This window comes from Diabrotica virgifera, chromosome 9 (genome assembly GCF_917563875.1).
Source record: "Diabrotica virgifera virgifera chromosome 9, PGI_DIABVI_V3a".
Lineage (NCBI taxonomy): Eukaryota > Metazoa > Arthropoda > Insecta > Coleoptera > Chrysomelidae > Diabrotica > Diabrotica virgifera.
In genome coordinates, this window is record NC_065451.1 from 140,146,527 (window position 1) to 140,166,300 (window position 19,774).

General features: G+C 31.9%; 1 protein-coding gene across 1 annotated transcript; it reads right to left on the reverse strand.

Moving 5' to 3' along the window:
* Positions 1–3,758: 3,758 nt before the first annotated feature.
* On the reverse strand, positions 3,759–6,799 carry LOC126892718 (uncharacterized). The gene is made up of 4 exons (XM_050662357.1): positions 6,004–6,799; positions 5,666–5,858; positions 4,930–5,433; positions 3,759–4,864 (listed from the first exon to the last, which is right to left on the reverse strand). The coding sequence occupies exons 1-4, from the start codon at positions 6,241–6,243 to the stop codon at positions 4,227–4,229; spliced, it is 1,575 nt and encodes a 524-aa protein (XP_050518314.1). The 5' UTR covers positions 6,244–6,799; the 3' UTR covers positions 3,759–4,226.
* Positions 6,800–19,774: the final 12,975 nt, after the last annotated feature.

The window sequence follows — 19,774 nt, forward strand, 5'->3', positions numbered from 1 at the left end:
ATTCTAAAGTTGTTGATGTATGATGTTGAATCCTTCGAGCTCGATTGATTTTCTTAAAAACGTGACTGTTCTTGTCCAATTCAGTTTTTTTTTAAATTCATTTTCTCTATTTTCTTTGCTTTTACTACTTTTCTTCTTACATCTTAACTTCCCCATTTCATATGCTTCCTCTATTTGTGTTTTAATGGGAGTGTCTGTAGCGATCATAGTTTTACTTGGTTGTCTACCACATTTTATTATAAAATCCTTTATAAAAGGTATATTTGTTAAAATCCGTATACAGGGCTACATCAAGAACATAACTAGTTTCCGATCGGTTGACTGATCATCATCAGTGTTTGCTCAGAATCCAACATGCTAACCACCAAAGTAAAAAATATTCGGGTAAAAACCCTTTACAAATAATTCGTCATCGGAACATAGAAAAATGATGTGAGTTGTAAAGGGTTTTTACCCGAATATTTTTTACTTTGTCTCTCTGAATTTACGAATGTTAAGCATGGAGTTCCACAAGGTTCTGTTTTGGGCCTTCTATTATTTATTATACAGTGAGCACGTAAAGGTTGGAATAAATTCATTTTCTCGAGAATGGACGATTTTGGAAAAAATCCCAAAACAGGTCAATTTTTGTTTTTAAATTGCCACTTTTTGGCGTATGCATGATACTAGTGACGTCACACATTTGGGCGGGATGACGTAATCGATGATTTTTTTAAATGAGAATAGGGGTCGTGTGATAGCTCATTTGAAAGGTAATTAAATTCTCTATTCAGTAATATAAACATTAATATAATTATTTATACAGGGTGTCCAAAAAAAATTGTTTTTAATTAAATTTATTGACAAAAAGAAGAATGTGTGTAATTTATTTAACTCAAAATACATTTTACTGCTATCAGAAAACAGTAAATAATGTTTATTTGACAAATAAATATTGTTTTTTGCCTAAATTCAATATTAAAGCGCCACTTACCGTTCACTCTGACATATTGAATTTAATGTAAGCGAAAAGCAATGATTATTTTTCAAATAAACATTTTTTTCTGTTTTCTGAGAGCAGTTAAATGTATTTTTGACTAAATAAATTACATTCATTCTTGTTTTTATGTTAATGAATTTAATTAAAAAAAAATTTTTTTGACACCTTGTATAAATAATTATGTAAATGTTTATATTACTGAATATAAAATTAAATTACCTTTCAAATGAGCTGTCACAAGACCCCTATTCCCATTAAAAAAATCATCGATGACATCATCACGCCCAGATGGGTGACGTCACTAGTATGATATATATGCTAAAAAGTCGTATTTTAAAAATAAAAATTGACCTGTTTCGGGATTTTTTTCCAAAATCGTTTATTCTCGAGAAAATGAATTTATTCCAACCTTTACGTGCTCACTGTATATGTTAATGACTTGCCCAATTTTATGGCTCCATGTAAAACAGTATTATTTGCAGATGACACTACTTTTATTTTTTCTGACAGAAATCGTTCTCTTTTAGAAACCACTTCTACAAATCTGTACATAGGAAGCATACTATCCTAAGTCACATTTTCATAATTTTACAGGAGGAGCACTTAAACATTATATTTGATTTTTGTTCAAAAAATGATAAGTAATTAATAATTGTAGTGAAAACTATTGTCGGTATTTAAAAATAGGGTCATTCCATTGTCACGGGTGGGACAGTCAGACAGAACATTTATTTATTTATTTATTTATGTATATTTACGAGCAAAGCTCATTGCAATAAAACATTACAGAAGATATGAGGAACTAACAAAATATTACAAATATACGTAAAATACAATAAGATACAATAAACGCTACGACAATAAAGCAAGTCAAAAAGTAAAAATAACAGGTAAAGATATATAATCACAAGTTTAAAATATTCAAGAACATAAAACTAGAGGGTGCAATCCTTTAGCGTTTTTAAAAATCGCGAACTATCCGCAAAGAAATCCACACAATTGGAGCAAGCATTTGTCTGTCTAGAAACCCTCGTTATTTTTCAGGTTGTATTACTGTTAAAAATAATACAATTTAGTTTAACACTATAATTAGTGACGTAAGAATACTTCCTCAATCGCTGTAAAAAGTTTTAGTTACCTGATGAAAAAAACATAGGATATATCTGATGTCAAACTCTTGTCACGGGTGGGACAAATTTTGGAAGTGCCTCTTAACAATAGGTGTTACTTGTGGAAAATTCTGTGAAGTCTTTACAGTAACAGCACTAAAAGCAGTCCAGGTTGATGAAATATGAGCATCTGGGTAAAATGCTCTTGATAGGCAAATTTTAATTCATTTCAGTCATTTAAAATTAATTTTTATTTGCTGTCACGGGCGGGACATGGAAATGTCACGGGTGGGACACAATAAGAAAAATCAGTCAATAGCAGTACTTTTACACAGTATTTAATTACAAAGAAAATAGTTCAATTCAGTTTATTGATGTCAATATACAAAGTATTTACATAAGTCAAAGTCTGTTAAAATGCACCATTGAAATACATTGGCAAGCTAACACTTAATAAGTAAAATCTATAAAATTACCTATGTGAAGTTAGCAATAATTTCAGCAATAGATTTTATATCTTCAAAATTATATTTGTACGTTTGTAAGTCTCATTTATATAAAATTCAAACATGTTTTCCGACCTTTCCATTCAAATTAAACAAAAAACTATAATTATCGTTTATTAACAAAAAATTAAAAAACTTTACAACTTTACATATATGACGCTAACAATCAAAGTACATCAACTGGAATGTAACTTTTTTTTGTTTACAATCAAAGATCAATATCTTACTAAGCAAATATCAAAAAATCAGGATGGATGCCCCCCACCGTTATTTTTTTATTTACACTTACATTTTGCAATTTTCGAAGTATCAATGGATATGAAGACGTCTGCATATATGACGCTAAAAATCAAAGTACATCAACTGGAATGTAACTTTTTTTTGTTTAAAATCAAAGACCAATATATTACTAAGCAAATATCAAAAAATCAGGATGGATGCCCCCCACCGTTATTTTTTTATTTACACTTACATTTTGCGATTTTCGAAGTATCAATGGATATGAAGACGTCTGCATATATGACGCTAAAAATCAAAGTACATCAACTGGAATGTAACTTTTTTTTTGTTTAAAATCAAAGACCAATATATTACTAAGCAAATAACAAAAAATCAGGATGGATGCCCCCCACCGTTATTTTTTTATTTACCCTTACATTTTGTGATTTTCGAAGTATCAATGGATATGAAGACGTCTGCATATATGACGCTAAAAATCAAAGTACATCAACTGGAATGTAACTTTTTTTTGTTTAAAATCAAAGACCAATATATTACTAAGCAAATATCAAAAAATCAGGATGGATGCCCCCCACCGTTATTTTTTTATTTACACTTACATTTTGCGATTTTCGAAGTATCAATGGATATGAAGACGTCGAGGGGTAAACCACTAGCCTCAAAATTGTACAATGATTTCCAAATTTGGCAATCATTGCTTAATGATTCCCAACTATTTCTGATGATTCCTAAGGATTTCTAGGTTTTGCAATATGATTCCTAGGTATTTCCATATGATTTCCAAGGATTTCCATATGATTTGCAAGGATTTCCATATGATTTCCATGTGGTTTCAAAGGATTTCCATATGATTCCCATTTCAGTTTTTATTATTTTATAGGATTTAAATTTAAAACCGATAATAAAAATAATTAAAAACCAATAATTAAGCAAAGTAGCTTTATTAACATAATAAATAACATAAAAAAATATGTTTAATTTTTTAATGATTTGATGGATTTGATTGTTTTGTATTTCTGTTTAATAGCAATCAAATCATTTCTTTTTAAAGAAAATGGTTCAGTTCCGCTTAGACTAACTGGTCCATAAAATATAAACTCTTTGTGAACATCTTGGATATCATCTTTTTTGGGCCACTTAAAAGTATCCAGGTCTTGTTGTAAAAATTTCACTTTAAACTTTTCTGAGCTGTAGCTGTTGATGACATGCCCTAGATACCATTGTGTATCATAAAACACAGCATAATAAGATTCTAGCTGAATTACTGGCATTTTTGTACTTTCGTTATGGCAATCTTCTAAGTCAGAGAAATCTTCACTCAAAGTTTCACTTTCTAAGCTAATCTCATCTGATTCAGATCGAGATTCAGATGTACTATCTTTATGAGCTCGTTCATGAGGTTGACGAAACATTTTTCTTTTTTTGATATTGCCTGCTGGTTGAAGTCCTTGGCCTGGCTTTTTCCTGAACTGTTTTTTTTTTTGATAACCCCTTATGCGTATTTTTAACTGTCATTCCCTTTACCCGGAGCAGTCTGTCGGTTGATAAACGACCCTGTTTTTCCTGAAAAAACCAAATTAGAGTAGATTTTTTTATAATTCGTGTTTTTTTGTCTTTAAGTGTCACTGACAGACACGATTTTTGTGCTTTCTTTTGACCCGTATAGTCTCTCAAATGTAAAGAGTCATAATTATTAAATGTAGAGGTATATTCAAGAAACTCCCGGTCTTCATTAGAAAAGTCTGGCTCGAGGTCTGGCTCATGTTCCTTTGAAATGGTATCAGTGATAATTATACTTCCCTGCACCTCTTCTTGCTCTTCCGGATTGTCACAAGTCGGTAAATTAATTTCTATACAACAATCCCTGTTCATTTCCATCCCAATTTTTTTAGCGTCAGATAGTGCGTCTTCTTGGGCCTTTTTAATTATGTTAATCATTTCATCAGTTGATGGAAACTCAGTTACTTTAAAGACACTTGAATTATTTCCAAGTCGTTTGTTTTCTTGCCTGGGGAATCTAAAATTGGGACCTGGAAAATAAAGGATTGATCAAATCGAGAATTAAAATAACTTTAGCAGCCAATATGTTATTTACCTAAGTCTGTGCTTATCTCATGCATAGCTTGTATACGTTTTAATCTTCTTAAAACATCCAGCAGTGTATAATTTATCATAGTTGAAAATGTGCTACTCATGGACCGAGTTTCTCTAAATACTTTTTCACATGGCTGACTGCTATACAGCCATGGAAGAAAAGCTTCTGAAATTCCATTTTGCCGAAGTTTTTCAATGACTAAAATAATTCCATGAGCGTTTATTTCTATGCATGTATAGGCATTTGTGGTGATAAAATTCTTTTGGATATTTTCACCATTTTTTTTTAGCCAGGCTTTCCAAATACGCATGAAAAAAGTTGAATACCAAATTAGGTATACTCGTCTTTCAACACTAATTTCTTTTAACAAGAATGCATCCAATATGTTGTGAGTCAGTATTAAATATTGCCTTGTAGCTTCGGCGTTGGGAACTTCCTTAAGCATATTTGTGACATGTTCAGAACTTAACTTGTCTATTGCATTGAAGTTCATTTTGTCGGAAGCTAAAAAGAAAAGTGTCAGTGCATAGCTCAAAAATGTTTTGTGGACCGAAAATTATTATCTATGTAATACAGCCAAATGCATAATAGTCCTACCATAGCTACATACATACATACATATATATCTAGTTGGGACTTTAATTTGAATAAAGCTGACAAATTGATATATTTTTACGTTTTTCTGGAAGATTCTTGATTAGAAAAGTAAGTAGCAAATTTATTCTAGTATACTTACATTCAAGGAAGCTCTTGCATAATAAGTGTTTATCTCTAGGATAGTTTTCAATTATGTACCGGATATTGTCAATAGATACTCGTTTTCCTCCCATATTCATAGAAATATTTTCATTTAATAAACGAGTCTTAAGCTTCGTTGATATATGTATAGTGTCTTGAAAAACTGCTGGATTTTCTAAATTGTAATTCGCCTAAAAATAATTACAAATTAAGTATAGAATAGTAGAGCAAAATATGTATTGTTTTCGAGATTGTTTTATAGTGAGAAAGAAAATAAAAATTTTTGAGGTTTTATAAAATTATGAATTTAGAATATCACAGTACTATATAACTAACCTGAAAATAGGGAGAGTAAGGGTTCAATGAAGTAAATGACAATTTCGATATAATTTTCATACTTTTTAAGCACCGAGTGTCACCATCGCTTGAAAAGCCCAAAATTGTAATTCCATGTTTTCCTGCTTCCTTTATGAGATATTGCCATCGTTTATAAACATCTTCTGAGGTAAATCTATTATCACTGCCAAATATTGATATACAAAATGCGGGTGATCCATCTACTAATGGCTGAGCCATAAAATATATGCATTTATTGCTAATGTTTTATTCTTAAAAGCATTTTCAATGTCGCTAACTGAATCAACTGGGAATTTGTTAATGCGAGGAAATCTCGTCTGTTCCTGTAAAGGTGCTACAAAGCCAACCATTTGATTTGAAGCTGAATCATATTGGACTTTTTTGATGAGTGCAGTTTGATCTTCGGATATAAAAATTATGGGTGGATAATTTCTCTTTTGTAAATAAAGTTTTAAGTCTTCAATTCTCACTTCACCCTCTAATATATTATTCATTTCTTCTAGTTGTCTGTGAATAGTTGTGACAGAAGGCAGTATATTTTTTAAATTTGAGTGCAATATTTCATAACTCATCCTTCCTGCGCTAATGAATATATAAAGCCAGAATCATTTCATTCCATCATCAAATTTATTTGTGTGTCCTGATTTATTTTTAGAGTTTCTTATTGCTGAGTCTAATAGATATTTTAGTAGGCCTTTGGTGCCATAATTAAATTTATTAATGCCTTGATTTTCGGTAAGGATACTTAGGGTGTTTGTAACTTCTGGGTTAGTGTCTATGGAATGATTTATGGTATTTAGAAAAGTTGTTATTTGTGTTTGATGATATGGTAACTCATTTAATATGCGCAAGCTTCTTTCTCTTCTGGAATTGCTATCATCAAATAAAGATTTAGCTTTGGGAGACTTTACTTTTTCAGAACCATTATTGCTTTGATTGATTTCCGCTACATTGTCAAGAAAGAAAAAATCTTCCAATGGAGATGAATTGTCTGGATTATACTCTAATTCAGATACTGGGATATCATTTACAACTTGGCTGGCTCCTTGATGTTCCTCAGTAGAAAAATCATTAACAACAATTGTTCTTAGTTGACTCGACGATTGATTATCTGTTGGAGAGTCTGTGTCGAGGTCTGTGTTATAGTGTAAAAAAACCCCATTAGGATTATTTTGCTGTGCCTCATCATGAATTTCGTAATTTTGGTCAATGAACGAATCATTTTGACTCAATTCAGTAGTCAATTCCAAGTGCAATCCAGATGATGTCGAAGCTCCATAATTTAAATCTGTATTGGGATCGGTTAGGTCAAAGAGATTTCCTCTTGGATCTTCAAAATCTTGGTTTAAGTCACATTTTTTATTAGCATCTTTTTTTATAAAGTTAAGTATAGTGGTCTGAATTTCGGGTTTCTGCGGTTTAATCGGTAATTTTTTAGTTAAGTTGGTTCCATCATCTTTAAAATGTATTTTATAATGTCTCAGGAAGTTTGAAATCACCCATTTTCTTCCGGTTTTGGAGTTCTTCACTGAATAGGCTGAAGAAATAAATGTACATAAAGGGCAAGATATTTTTGCAGTAAATTCACCATCCATTTTGACTTTAAGGTTTTTGGAATTATTTAAAACATCTTGTAATCGTTCTTCACTAATTTTGCCTTTGTCGAATTCATTTCGTGAAAATTTATCGATATAGCTTCGACTAATATTTAAAACATGCTGCATCGCATAATTAACTTGCTCTTCATCTTGAGAAACACAACCATCATTTGGAGTACAAAAACCATCGCCTTCATTACCACTCTCAGATCGAGATGTACTTTTATTTGTCACTGTTCTTCTCTTTTTGGGGAAAGTTTTTTCAGCTGGACAGCCTTCAGACCTTTCACAAAGAAGTGGACGTTTTAGCAGTTTAATTTTTTTTTCTGATTCTTCCTTTACAAAGCGCAAAAGCTTTTTATGGCCTTCCGGAATTTTAAATAGAGAGCATTCTTCGCTGACAATTCCAAACATTGCTTTTTTTTCTTCTCCTTTCAATACCTTTGAAAGGACGTCCCTTGCATAACACTCCATTCTCTCAATGTCTTCATCAATATTAAACTGTGAAAGGGAATATAAATTATCAAATCCGTTGTATATAAGAAGTGATTTGAGATAAGCGGGAACTTCAGCTTCAAAACTTTTTAACAAACCATTAATATATTCCATCGTAAGTAACCTGAAAATAATAACAAATCTAACTCTTAAATAAAGCAATGCCTTTTTACGAGTATATCTCGGAGTATATATAGTACCTATTCTTATTAGATACATTATAACAGTGCTGTCAGATTCGAGCACAGTTTGATTGCAACGACGTACTTAAGCCATACTCTCTAACTTTTACACTGTTCATAATAATTTTATTTTATTTTAATTATTATGTAATGTTAGTTCAGCTAGTCCTAACAAGAAAGGTATAAATTAGTTATCATTAAAAATGTAAAATTTATAGGGCCTGGTTGGAAATCAAAGAAGCCAGAATGTTTGCTGGGTTTGTTAATAATAAATACAAATTAATAAATTTAAATACAGTGAATGCAATATTGACCCTTTAAATTTACATAGATGCAAATCAAACAAATCTAAACAATTCAACTAGATTATTAGCTAAAGATGCTGATAATGTCGGTACAATCACATATTTTTTAAATTCCATACTCAAGAATTAGTATTACTTACCAGTTTTGTAATTTTTTAGCACTAAAAACACTCAAAAACCCACAAAATCTAAACAAAAACAAGGCAGCTAAAACATGTGTGAACACAAGTGATATTAAAAAGTGAGGTTATTTCTATGGATTTCCACATTGATTTCCATGGATTTCCAAGTGATTCCCATGGATTTCTATGTGATTCCCATGGATTTCTATGTGATTCCCATGGATTTCTATGTGATTCCCATGATTTCCATGTGATTCCTATGGATTCCCAAGTTGATTCCCATGTATTGCCAGGTGATTACCCAAAAAATGTACAATGATTTCTAATAGTGGTTTACCCCTCGGAAGACGTCTGCATATATGACGCTAAAAATCAAAGTACATCAACTGGAATGTAACTTTTTTTTGTTTAAAATCAAAGACCAATATATTACTTAGCAAATATCAAAAAATCAGGATGGATGCTCCCCACCGTTATTTTTTTATTTACGCTTACATTTTGCGATTTTCGAAGTATCAATGGATATGAAGACGTCTGCATATATGACGCTAAAAATCAAAGTACATCAACTGGAATATAACTTTTTTTTGTTTAAAATCAAAGATCAATATATTACTCAGCAAATATCAAAAAATCAGTATGGATGACCCCACCGTTATTTTTTTATTTACGCTTACATTTTGCGATTTTCGAAGTATCAATGGATATGAAGACGTCTGCATATATGACGCTAAAAACAAAAGCCACATTTATAAATGTCTGAAATGTTAATAGCGCAAACCTTATGATCAAGTCTTTTGCAATTGATACATCCCATTTCTCCGTTGGGAAGTGCGCAATACAGACAGTTGTTTTTGAGATTTTCTGAAGAATTTAACATTATCGTTAATATATAATGTCTGTAAATAGCTGGCTCAAAATTAAAATCTAATTGAATTTTTTTAACTATGGTTTCTGCAAAATATAAAACATATACCCCACAATTATATCCATCTTTTTGATAATTGGATAATTGTTGTAAATAATATTTAAAGTTTTAAATATGAAATTAAATTTATTATAGTAAAATTTTGCTTTATGACTGCTACTAAACTGAGGATCAAATAACTGAAATGATTTCTGTTTTAAATTAATGTAAACAAGTGACCAATGACCAGGAGAATATATTGGAAATAAAAATTCTTCTATGTTTTCAATAGAAAATATAATTTTTTGATTGTTTAAAAATAAGTTAACTTGGTTACAGAAAATTGGTTTAATATCTGTGTTTTTACATATTAAGCACAAAAAATAATCGATGACTTCGTTATCTAGCCACATTTCTGTGGTATTGGAATGTGATAACAACGTAAGAAAACTGGAACGATATAATTTTTGGTTTTCATGTTTAAAAACGACATAATCTCTTCCTATTTCAGGGAAATGAATATCATGCACATTTTCTTTATAATATAAAACATTTGTTTTTACCGAAGGCTTTTCATAATTTGGAATGTCATATTTTTGAATAATTTTCTTAATTGTTTTTTGTTTGAAATAAGTAGTTTTACTTTTTTGCCTTTTGCACCAACGTTCTTCTGGAATTTTAATTTTATTTTTTCGTGTTGCACATTTTTTCCGTGGAATATTATACTTTAGTTCTGCATGGAGAAACAGCACATGTTTTCTTACCTTCCTAACAAACCGGGAACATTTTAAAAACGATTCCTTACTTAAAATGTTGTTTTTCAATATATTAAAATAACTTTCTACTAAAGCGTTACTGCTTCTAGTCGAATCTATTTGTGATGTCCACAGAGGTAAATAAGGTATATAGTGTTTTAAAAAGAAAGTTGCAAATCGTTCACTAAAATATGGGTTTAAAGAATTTGAGGAAGGTGGAACAGCTCGAGATGAATTTTTGATTTTATCAAAATAAATTAAAAAATGTTGGTAGTACTTACTATTTTCATAAATATTTTGAAATGTAAAGTTTATTTCTGGATTAAAATTGACATTATTTTCATCTGCAATTAGGTTTTTAACGGTAGGATCGATAAAAGATATAAATAAATTATTTTTACTATTAATAGTAGTCGTCATACAGGAGGAGTTCTAATTTATACGAAAGAATACATAAAAGTCAATAATATCAAAACATTTATTATTGACAAGAGTTTGTGGGTTTTGTCTTTGGATGTTGTAATTAATGGATCATATTATGGAATAGTGGGTATTTATAGATCGCCAAGTGGTAGTATAAGTGAATTCATTGATGTATTTTTCAAGTGGATGGATGATTATTATGAATCACATAGTAGTTGTAGTATAGTCATTGCTGGAGATTTCAACATACATTATGATAAAAATTGTCAGGGTAAAAGTAAATTGAAAGAATATATAGAAAATAATGGAATGCAGCAACTTGTAAATGAATATACAAGAATTTTTAAAGATTCTAAATCTATGATTGATCTTGTCATAAGTAATGACTATACGTTAACTGCTCATGTAGAAAAAAATTACATAATATCTGATCACTGTATTGTCCATGTGCTCAATAATAAAGTAACTAAAAGTGAAGTCATTGAAACAAAACAAATTCGTTCTAAAATAATATATGATAATATGGTAAACATGTTGATTGAAAAAGATTGGGCATATTCTTCGGTAAACATCGATGAAGTTACTGATACTTTCGTCAATAATATCGTAGATGTTTTGAATAGAGTGTCACCAGTTAAAACTGTGGAAGTTAAGAACTTTGGTAATAAATGGTTTGACAACACTTGTAAATTGGCAGTTAAGAATAAAAATATTGCTTATAAAAGATTTTTGTTTACAAACGATTGCGTAGATTGGAATAACTATAAAATTGAAAGAAATAACTGTGTTAGAATTTTAAAACAAGTTAAAATTAGATTTTATGAGTCAAATATTGATAGAAATAGGGGTAATTCTAAACAAATGTGGAAACATCTCAAACAGTTAGTAGGAACTAATAAAACTATATCACAATTTCAAAGTCTTGAACATGAAGGTGTAACATATAGTGTAAATTTGGCAAACATATTAAATCAATATTATGTTGATAGTATTAAAGATATTATTGTAAGTTTTGACCAAAATAGTGATATTAATTTAAATTTGCAGACAGTTGTTTCATCTGATGTAAATTTTGAAACTTTTGAGAGCATATCACTAAACCAACTATATGATATAATCAAATTACAATATAAAAAAAATAGTACGGATGAAGTAGGTCTTGATATTATCAAAAATCTATTTCATGTGTTAGGTTATCCTTTATTAAATTTAATTAATATGAGTTTAGAGAAGGGCCTGGTGCCCAAGCAATTTAAAATATCAACTATAGTTCCTGTTCCAAAAGTTCCTAATACTAATAAACTTGATCAATTACGTCCAATAAATATGCTCCCATTTTGTGAAAAAGTTTTAGAAATTGTGGTGTACAATCAGCTGATTAAATTTATTACTTCAAATAATATCCTGTATAATTACCAGTCTGGATTTAGAAATTCTCATTCATGTGAGACCGCATTACAGTTAGTTGTCTCAGATATGAAAAGTATTTTAGATACGACAGGGGTCGGTATATGCGCAGTTTTTATAGATCTCAAAAGAGCATTTGAAACAATAGATCGTCATATACTTCTTTTGAAATTAAAGAAATATGGTTTTAACGGGACAGTTTTTAATTGGCTGGAAAATTATCTGTCAAATAGGTACCAAAGGACTAAATTAAATAGTGAAATGTCAAATCCACAGTTAAATGATATTGGTGTGCCGCAAGGCAGTGTACTTGGACCTCTACTTTTCATATTATACATTAATGATTTGGGAAACGTATTAAGCAAATGTAAAATTCATCTTTTTGCTGATGACACATTAATATATTTTTATGGGGAAGATTTTGTTGATGTAGTGGACACGATGAATCGTGAATTGCATTTATTAACTGAAAGATTTAAGTTAAACAAATTGAAAGTCAATGAGTTAAAATCCAAATACATGTTTATTGGTAATAATACTCTTTTCAGGAAATTCTTAAGTTTGGATGTTCACATTAAATTAAATAATGAAAAAATTGAAATGGTTCAGGAAATAAAGTATTTGGGATTCATATTGGATAGGGAACTAACTTTTAGTAAACATGTTGATTACATTTGCAGAAAGATAGGGAAAAAAATAGGTTTTTTTCGAAGAGTATCACCATTTTTGACATTTCAAACTAAATTAACAATTTATAATTCGTTAATATTACCTCACTTTTTATATTGTTGTTCATTGATTTATACAGGATGTTCTAATTATGACAGGCTTCAAATTCTCCAAAATAAGGCTATGCGAGTAATATTGAGATGCAATCGATATACTCGAATTCAAGATATGCTGAAAACTTTAAATTGGTTAAAAGTTGAACATTTTATGTATGTCCAATCTATGACATTCTTATTTAAGATGGTAAACCATTTATTGCCTGAGTATTTGAACAGTCAGTTGGTCCCGATAGCAAATGTTCATGAGCATAGCACTAGAGCTGCAAATTCAATAAATTTTTATGTTAGAACAACCAACAAGTCCAGTTCAATGAAAAGCTTGTTTCATAAAGGAATTGTACAGTTCAATAATATACCTTATCACATTAAAAATAGCCATAATGCAACTATCTTTAAGAGATTATTAGTCCATTATATTAAAACTAAGACTTAGAAACCAATTGGAAATGTTTGTTGTACTTCCAGTGTTTTTATTTTATTTTTTCTTTTTTTATTTATATATTGAATGTTTCTGCTTAATTTAATTTGACAATGCTTATTTCTTTATTTGTTTAGTCTCATGTTTTTAATTTTTGTAAAAATTTTTGTAATACTTTATGATAATTATACAGCGCTCCTTGCCTTGACAATTCTTATGTAATTTGTACAGGTGTGGAGTGCAATGTTTCTGTTTTGTGTATTATCTATTATGATAAATAAATAAATATCTATCTAATAACGATTTCGTTTTCATATTTATATAATGTTAAAATAAATATATCTCTTATGCCTGAAATAATTTGCTGTTCATTATATAAATTGAAAAATTATGCTAAAATTTCTTTTAAAACAGTTTTTGTTGTTTTGCAAGTGTAACATTTGTTAACTAAGTTTGAAAATAACTTTATCATATGTGCACAACAAAGTTTAATTATACAAAATTTTTTTGAAAAGTTTACTTTCAAATCTTCTTTCAAATTATAAAAACTGTTACAATAGTCCTGTAATGATAGACAATTCCAACTAATAGATACAGCATTTAATGTCGCCATACTAAAATCGCTTGTTATACTACGAAACAATGGCCATTTTAATCCTTGTTTTAATGAAAAAAATTTAAAATTTAAAAGCCAACAAGCAATTGTACATGTATCATGCTCAGAAGATATCATTTCTAGAACAGGAAGGATTCTGTTGTTTTTGCACTGAATAACCCCACAGTAATATTTTGACCATGGATATGTGGTCATCTTCTTTTCTGGATAATAGGCTGATTATTTCTTCCATGTGCTCATCAACGGTGTTCATTTCTTTAGTGTGGATTTCAATACGGGATAATGCATCAGCGTTGGTGTTGAATTTTCCTTTTTTGTATATGACTTCGTAGTCAAATTCTTCAAGTTTTAACCTCCATCTAACAAGTATTGAGTTCGGATCTTTTATAGAAAATAGCCATTGAAGTGGTCGATGATCGGAGAGGATTTTGAACTTTCTTCCAAATAAATAAGGTCGAAAATATTTAGTAGCCCATACGATTGCAAGCATTTCCTTTTCAATAGTGGAATATTTGAGCTCTGTTTCGTTCAGTGTTCGTGATGCATATGCGATGGGTTTATCTTGTCCTACAGGACCCTGTGACAGGATAGCACCTACAGCAAAGTTGCTTGCATCTGTGGTGAGGTTGAAAGGCTGCGTAAAATCCGGGTATTGTAAAAGTGGTTCGTTGGTTAGCAGGTTCTTGCAGATTTTGATACAGTTGAGGAATTGTTCAGTGTGTTCTATCTTGGCATCTTTCTTCAAACATGAGGTGAGAGGCTTTGTTATTTTTGCGAAATCCTTGATGAACTTCCTGTAATAGCCAAGTAGTCCGAGAAATCCTCTAATCTCTTTTGCTGTCCTTGGTATGGGATAGTCTATGATGGCTTTAATTTTGCTTGGATTTGGCTTTATTCCTTCAGGAGTTACGACATGACCCAAAAATTCGACTTCTTTTTTCAGAAATTCGCATTTATCTATCTGTATCTTGAACTTCGTTTCTCGTAGTCTCTCGAAGATTTTCTTAAGGTTGACCATGTGTTCCTGGAGTGAGGTTGAGTATACGATAATGTCATCCATGTATACTAAGCAGATGTCTCCTACAAATCCTTTAAGCACGTTGTCCATTATCCTCTGGAATGTAGCTGGTGCATTCTTCAATCCAAAAGGCATTCTGAGATATTCGTAGTGGCCATTTTCAACGTTAAATGCTGTTTTCTGTATATCTTCCTCTGCCATTTCTATCTGGTGAAATCCACTGGCTAGATCAAGCGTGGAAAAATATTGACAGCGTCCTAGTTTATCGAGGATGTCTGTGATATTCGGGATTGGGTATCTATCGTCTATAGTCTTCTCATTCAACTTCCTGTAATCGACTACGATTCTCCATTTGATTTTTCCTGAGGCGTCTGGTTTCTTCGCCACGACCCAGATTGGCGACGACCAGGGCGACTGACTTGGTCTGATGATGCCTTGGTCCAGCATTGATGTTATCTGCTTGTTAACTTCTGCTCGATGAACATGTGGATATCGATATGATTTTGTGAAAACTGGGACTTCATCTGTTGTTCTTATATGGTGTTTTATTTGATTTGTAAATGTTAAAGTCTCATCAGGATTATGGAATATGTCTGCAAATTTTCTGCATAAACGTCTGATATGCATCTCCTCTTCTGGATTTAGATGATCTGTTCTGATGAGGGGATCAATGTCTATTAGTGTTTCTGTTTCCATAGGAATGATGTCCGAAGTGTACAGATGATATTCATGAAGATCTATTGGATTGCTTTTAACAGGATCGGTGAGTGCTACTTGAATAGGTTCATCGGTGTTGTTGATCATTTCGGTCCAGGCTAGTTGATTGCAGGCTTCGCTGAGAGTTTCTCTTAAAATCGCCCCCTGTATTTCTTGTTTCGGTATAAGTATGGTGCCTTTTGTTTGTTTCACTGGAAGTCGTACTTGTGTGATTGTTCTGGGTTCTAATTGAATTGTATAAAACTGTGTCTTATTGGTTTCATAATAAAAGATAGGGAGAACTGAAGTTAGTGTGGATGCTGGGAAATTAAGATGTGCTTGTAGAAGTTTTAAGTTATCAAGGCCTATAAGGCCATCAAATGTTTTATGAAATTTAAAAAGGTAAAATTTTAGATTAATATTAGAATTAAATTCAGGGAAGATGGGAATTTCGGCACAATATTCTTGTGAATGGTTTTGAAATATTGAACTGACTACAAACGGTTCGTGCTTGATGAAATTTTTATAAAATTTGGAAGCAATTTCGGGGTTAAGAAATGATTTGGTTGCCCCTGTATCAAGAAGAAGTTTGAGTGGGGGATTTTGGATTTTGATATACGGAAGTTCTTTTTTGTCTGAATAAGAATTGAGTTCGACTACGTTTCTTCGTTTTTCTCTTGGGGTTTTGGAAAATTTACATCTTCTTCCTCCTCGTATTGGGTATTCTGGTAGTCTTCTACGTGGTAGTCCTCCGAATATGTGTCCTGATTTGGGTAGTAATATGCCTGTTCTCCATAGTAGGCATTGGTGTCGTTTTCGTCTTGCTGTTCAATATTAAACAGCTCTTCTACGATGATATTTGGAGCGTATTGTTGCTGTGGCTGTGGTCTAAAATTTCTGAAGCTTTGTCCTCTGTTAAATCCTGTTTGGCGTGTGCTTACAGACATCGGTGTTGTCTTTTATTGTTGCGGTGGTTAGCTTGCCCATGGGTTAGGTCTTGGAGGTTGTGTATTTGTTATGGTTTGTTGTTTGTGGTTGGAATCGAGCGGGTTGTATTGGCCATCTTGGATTAAATGTAGACTGTTGTGGTCGTGACGGTCCTGGATTATTTCCAAAAAATGATTGATGTAACTGGGGCCTGGGCATGGGTTGTTGCCATTGTGGTGCTGTTACGAACTGCGGCTGTCTCTGGGGTTGTATGTGAGTAGTTTTATTTGGCAATGAGAAATTGGTTCTTTGTAAGTATCTGATATTGTTCTCTTCTTGGATAAATCGGAGAGCGACAGCGAGGCTTGTAGGCCTCATTGATCGTATGGGTGATCCTATTGGTTCCCTTAATCCTGCTAGGAACGTAGTTAGGGCTTGTTGTTGAAAGAATGTCTTTTTGCTTGCTTTTACAGCTTCATTATCGTTATGGAGTTCGATATGATTTGAAATTGTGTTTAAAAGTGTCATTACTTTTTCATGAAATTGTTGGGGAGACTCATTGGGCCCTTGCTTCAAGTTTACCATATCTCGTGTGAGCGAATTTTCATTGCGTTGGTCGGCAAAATTTTGTATTAGCGTGGTCCTTATTGTGTTCCAGTCTTTACACCCATATACAGAAATGACTTCTCGAGCACGTCCTTTAATTTTATTCATTACGCCTCGAGTCAACATGTGATTTTGAAAGCTTTTGGGATTAGCACGATCCCAGAAATGATCAAGAACCATTGTAGTAACTTCAATGAAGTTATGCAGTTCGTTAGGGTTTCCATCGTAATCAGGTACGACAGATAGATGTTTATTGACATCAAAAACAAGAGCGGGAGCGGGTGCCACGGCCATAATATCTAATTGACCAGCGGGAGCAGGAGTAATAATTATAGACGGTATATCTAAGCTTATTGGAGTATTATTTGAAGAATTATCGTTAGCTTTTAAACTAAATTGAGCAACTGAGTTATTTTGCGAAATAGAAGCAGCACCAGGTTCGACAATCGATTCACTGATAGTTGCAAGAGAATTACTAATTTTAAGCGATGAAATTTGTGAAGCAATTAAATTAGGATTAGAAAAAATATTAAATTTGCTTACAGATAAAAGATTATGCTTTGGTGCATTTCTTCTCGAAGGAACTGGCTTCTTTTCTGCTTTCTTCTTATCGTCTTTCGGCATATAAATGGATTTTTACACTTTGACACTGGTCTTCCGTAGACTTCTGGGGTTGAACGGCTGTGGTTTTCCCTGGAAGTTGGTTCGTAGCGGGTAAACGTTTAAAAACGACGAGGATCACTAAAGGACTCTCCCACTTATCTTACTGCACTGTGCCACTTAAAGGTTTAAACTCACTAAGGTACTTTTTAAAAAGACCCTTTATTAACTTTTACAAATATACTTCACTTTTAATTGATCGAAAATAACTGAAATTAATTACAATGATATTACTTTTATATAAAATCAAAATGCTGAATATAAAAGGTAAAACTGCTGATTGCGATCGCTGACCTCTGGGGTTATTGCACCATAATTCGGGTGTTACAAAGATTGGACAAGGTCTTTTGCAGAGGCATGAAAGTAACAAAAACTCTGTTCATTTTGCAATGTTAATAATTTGATATAATTTTTTATTTCATTTTAAGGGTCTGCTAAACATAATTCTATAGTTCTATTATTTTTTAGTGCACAAAAAGTAATTTAAAAAATATATACAAGACTGTTACGGGTGTTACAGAAAATGTTACGGGTGTTACACTGTGTCAAGAATTGTCAGTTTTAAGTACTTTAAAATATTTTTACCATCAGTGAAAAACTTCTTTATATTTTTAAATGAAAATACCTTATTTTTTGGTTTTTTTTAAGGTAGTTTAATAGAAAAACAAGTTTTAAATAAGTAAAAAAGATTTATTTGCGTGTGAAACCAACTAGTTGATGTTTTATATCAAAACAAACTTACCGAATGCCGAGAATCGGTTTTACCTTAAATAAAGAGTGATTTGATTTTGGTTTCCAAAGTCTTGTCCACATAGTTATGAAACTCTTGAGCGTCATTAATTACGACCGCTCTTGATTTGACAGCTGTCCAGACATTTCTTTTAACTGTGCCTCCCAATCCATCTACAGCTCCTTTTCCGTGGGAACTGGCAAAAAAATTCCATTCAACTTCTAAGTTGAAATCTGTTTCGAAAAAGCACAGATTAGATAGTGTGAATCTACTCTTAAACTGCCCAGCACAATTGTCAGAAAAAATGTAGATCTTGTTAATTTGTTGGCCGAGATTTACCTCTTCTACTAAGGCTTTCAGGAAAGTGTATATAGAATATGTGTTATGTGATATGTCGTCACTTACAATCACATACGACTCTACCACCTTTTCTGATAACCAGACGCAGCAAGTGAACAAAGTTACTAGAGCGTGCGACCAATGCGCACTTTGGATTTCGTCTTGGCTGACAAGAGCATAGTTCTCGGCAAAGTCACATTGCATAACCACTTCATTCACTGCAATATTTTTTTGCACTTCTGAAAATAGTCACTCTGTATCTTTTTAACAAAAGCGTGTTTTTTGAACTTGGGTAACAAATCAGTTAAGATTTTGAGAGCATTTTCACATGTCCCACTGTGATCATGTAGAACAGGACGACTGTTGTTGTCTTCTTCCCATTGTTTCCAATGAATTTTCTTTTGCAAATCAACATCATTTGGAAGCAATACATCAATGTTGTTGTCACATTTGGAACATATTCCATACATACAATTCTCGTTTTGAGGATCACAGCACAAATATTTTAGTAATTCATTGTGACATCTTGGAATAACTGGGATTCCTTTGTGAATTGATTCCAATAAGTTAATGAAATTGAAGTGAATTTTGCAGACGCAAACATCATGAGGCATGTCAGACACTAAGCATACATGTTCTGGCCGCCAAGAGAAAAAATTAGATTTGCCGATATTCACATGTGGAAACCTTTTCTTAAATTCCTCGTACGCCTCTCCCACAGTCATAACCATGAACCGTTTTTGCAACTTCTGTTTCTG

What these genes read in the sequence shown, in the direction of transcription:
- LOC126892718 (XM_050662357.1), bottom strand. Translation starts at nt 6,243, where the DNA reads ATGGCTCAGCCATTAGTAGATGGATCACCCGCATTTTGTATATCAATA. An exon ending in ATGCAAGAGCTTCCTTGAAT is followed by an intron (nt 5,434 to 5,665) that starts GTAAGTATACTA and finishes TTTTCTTTTTAG; the next exon opens with CTTCCGACAAAATGAACTTC. An exon ending in TGAGATAAGCACAGACTTAG is followed by an intron (nt 4,865 to 4,929) that starts GTAAATAACATA and finishes TTTATTTTCCAG; the next exon opens with GTCCCAATTTTAGATTCCCC.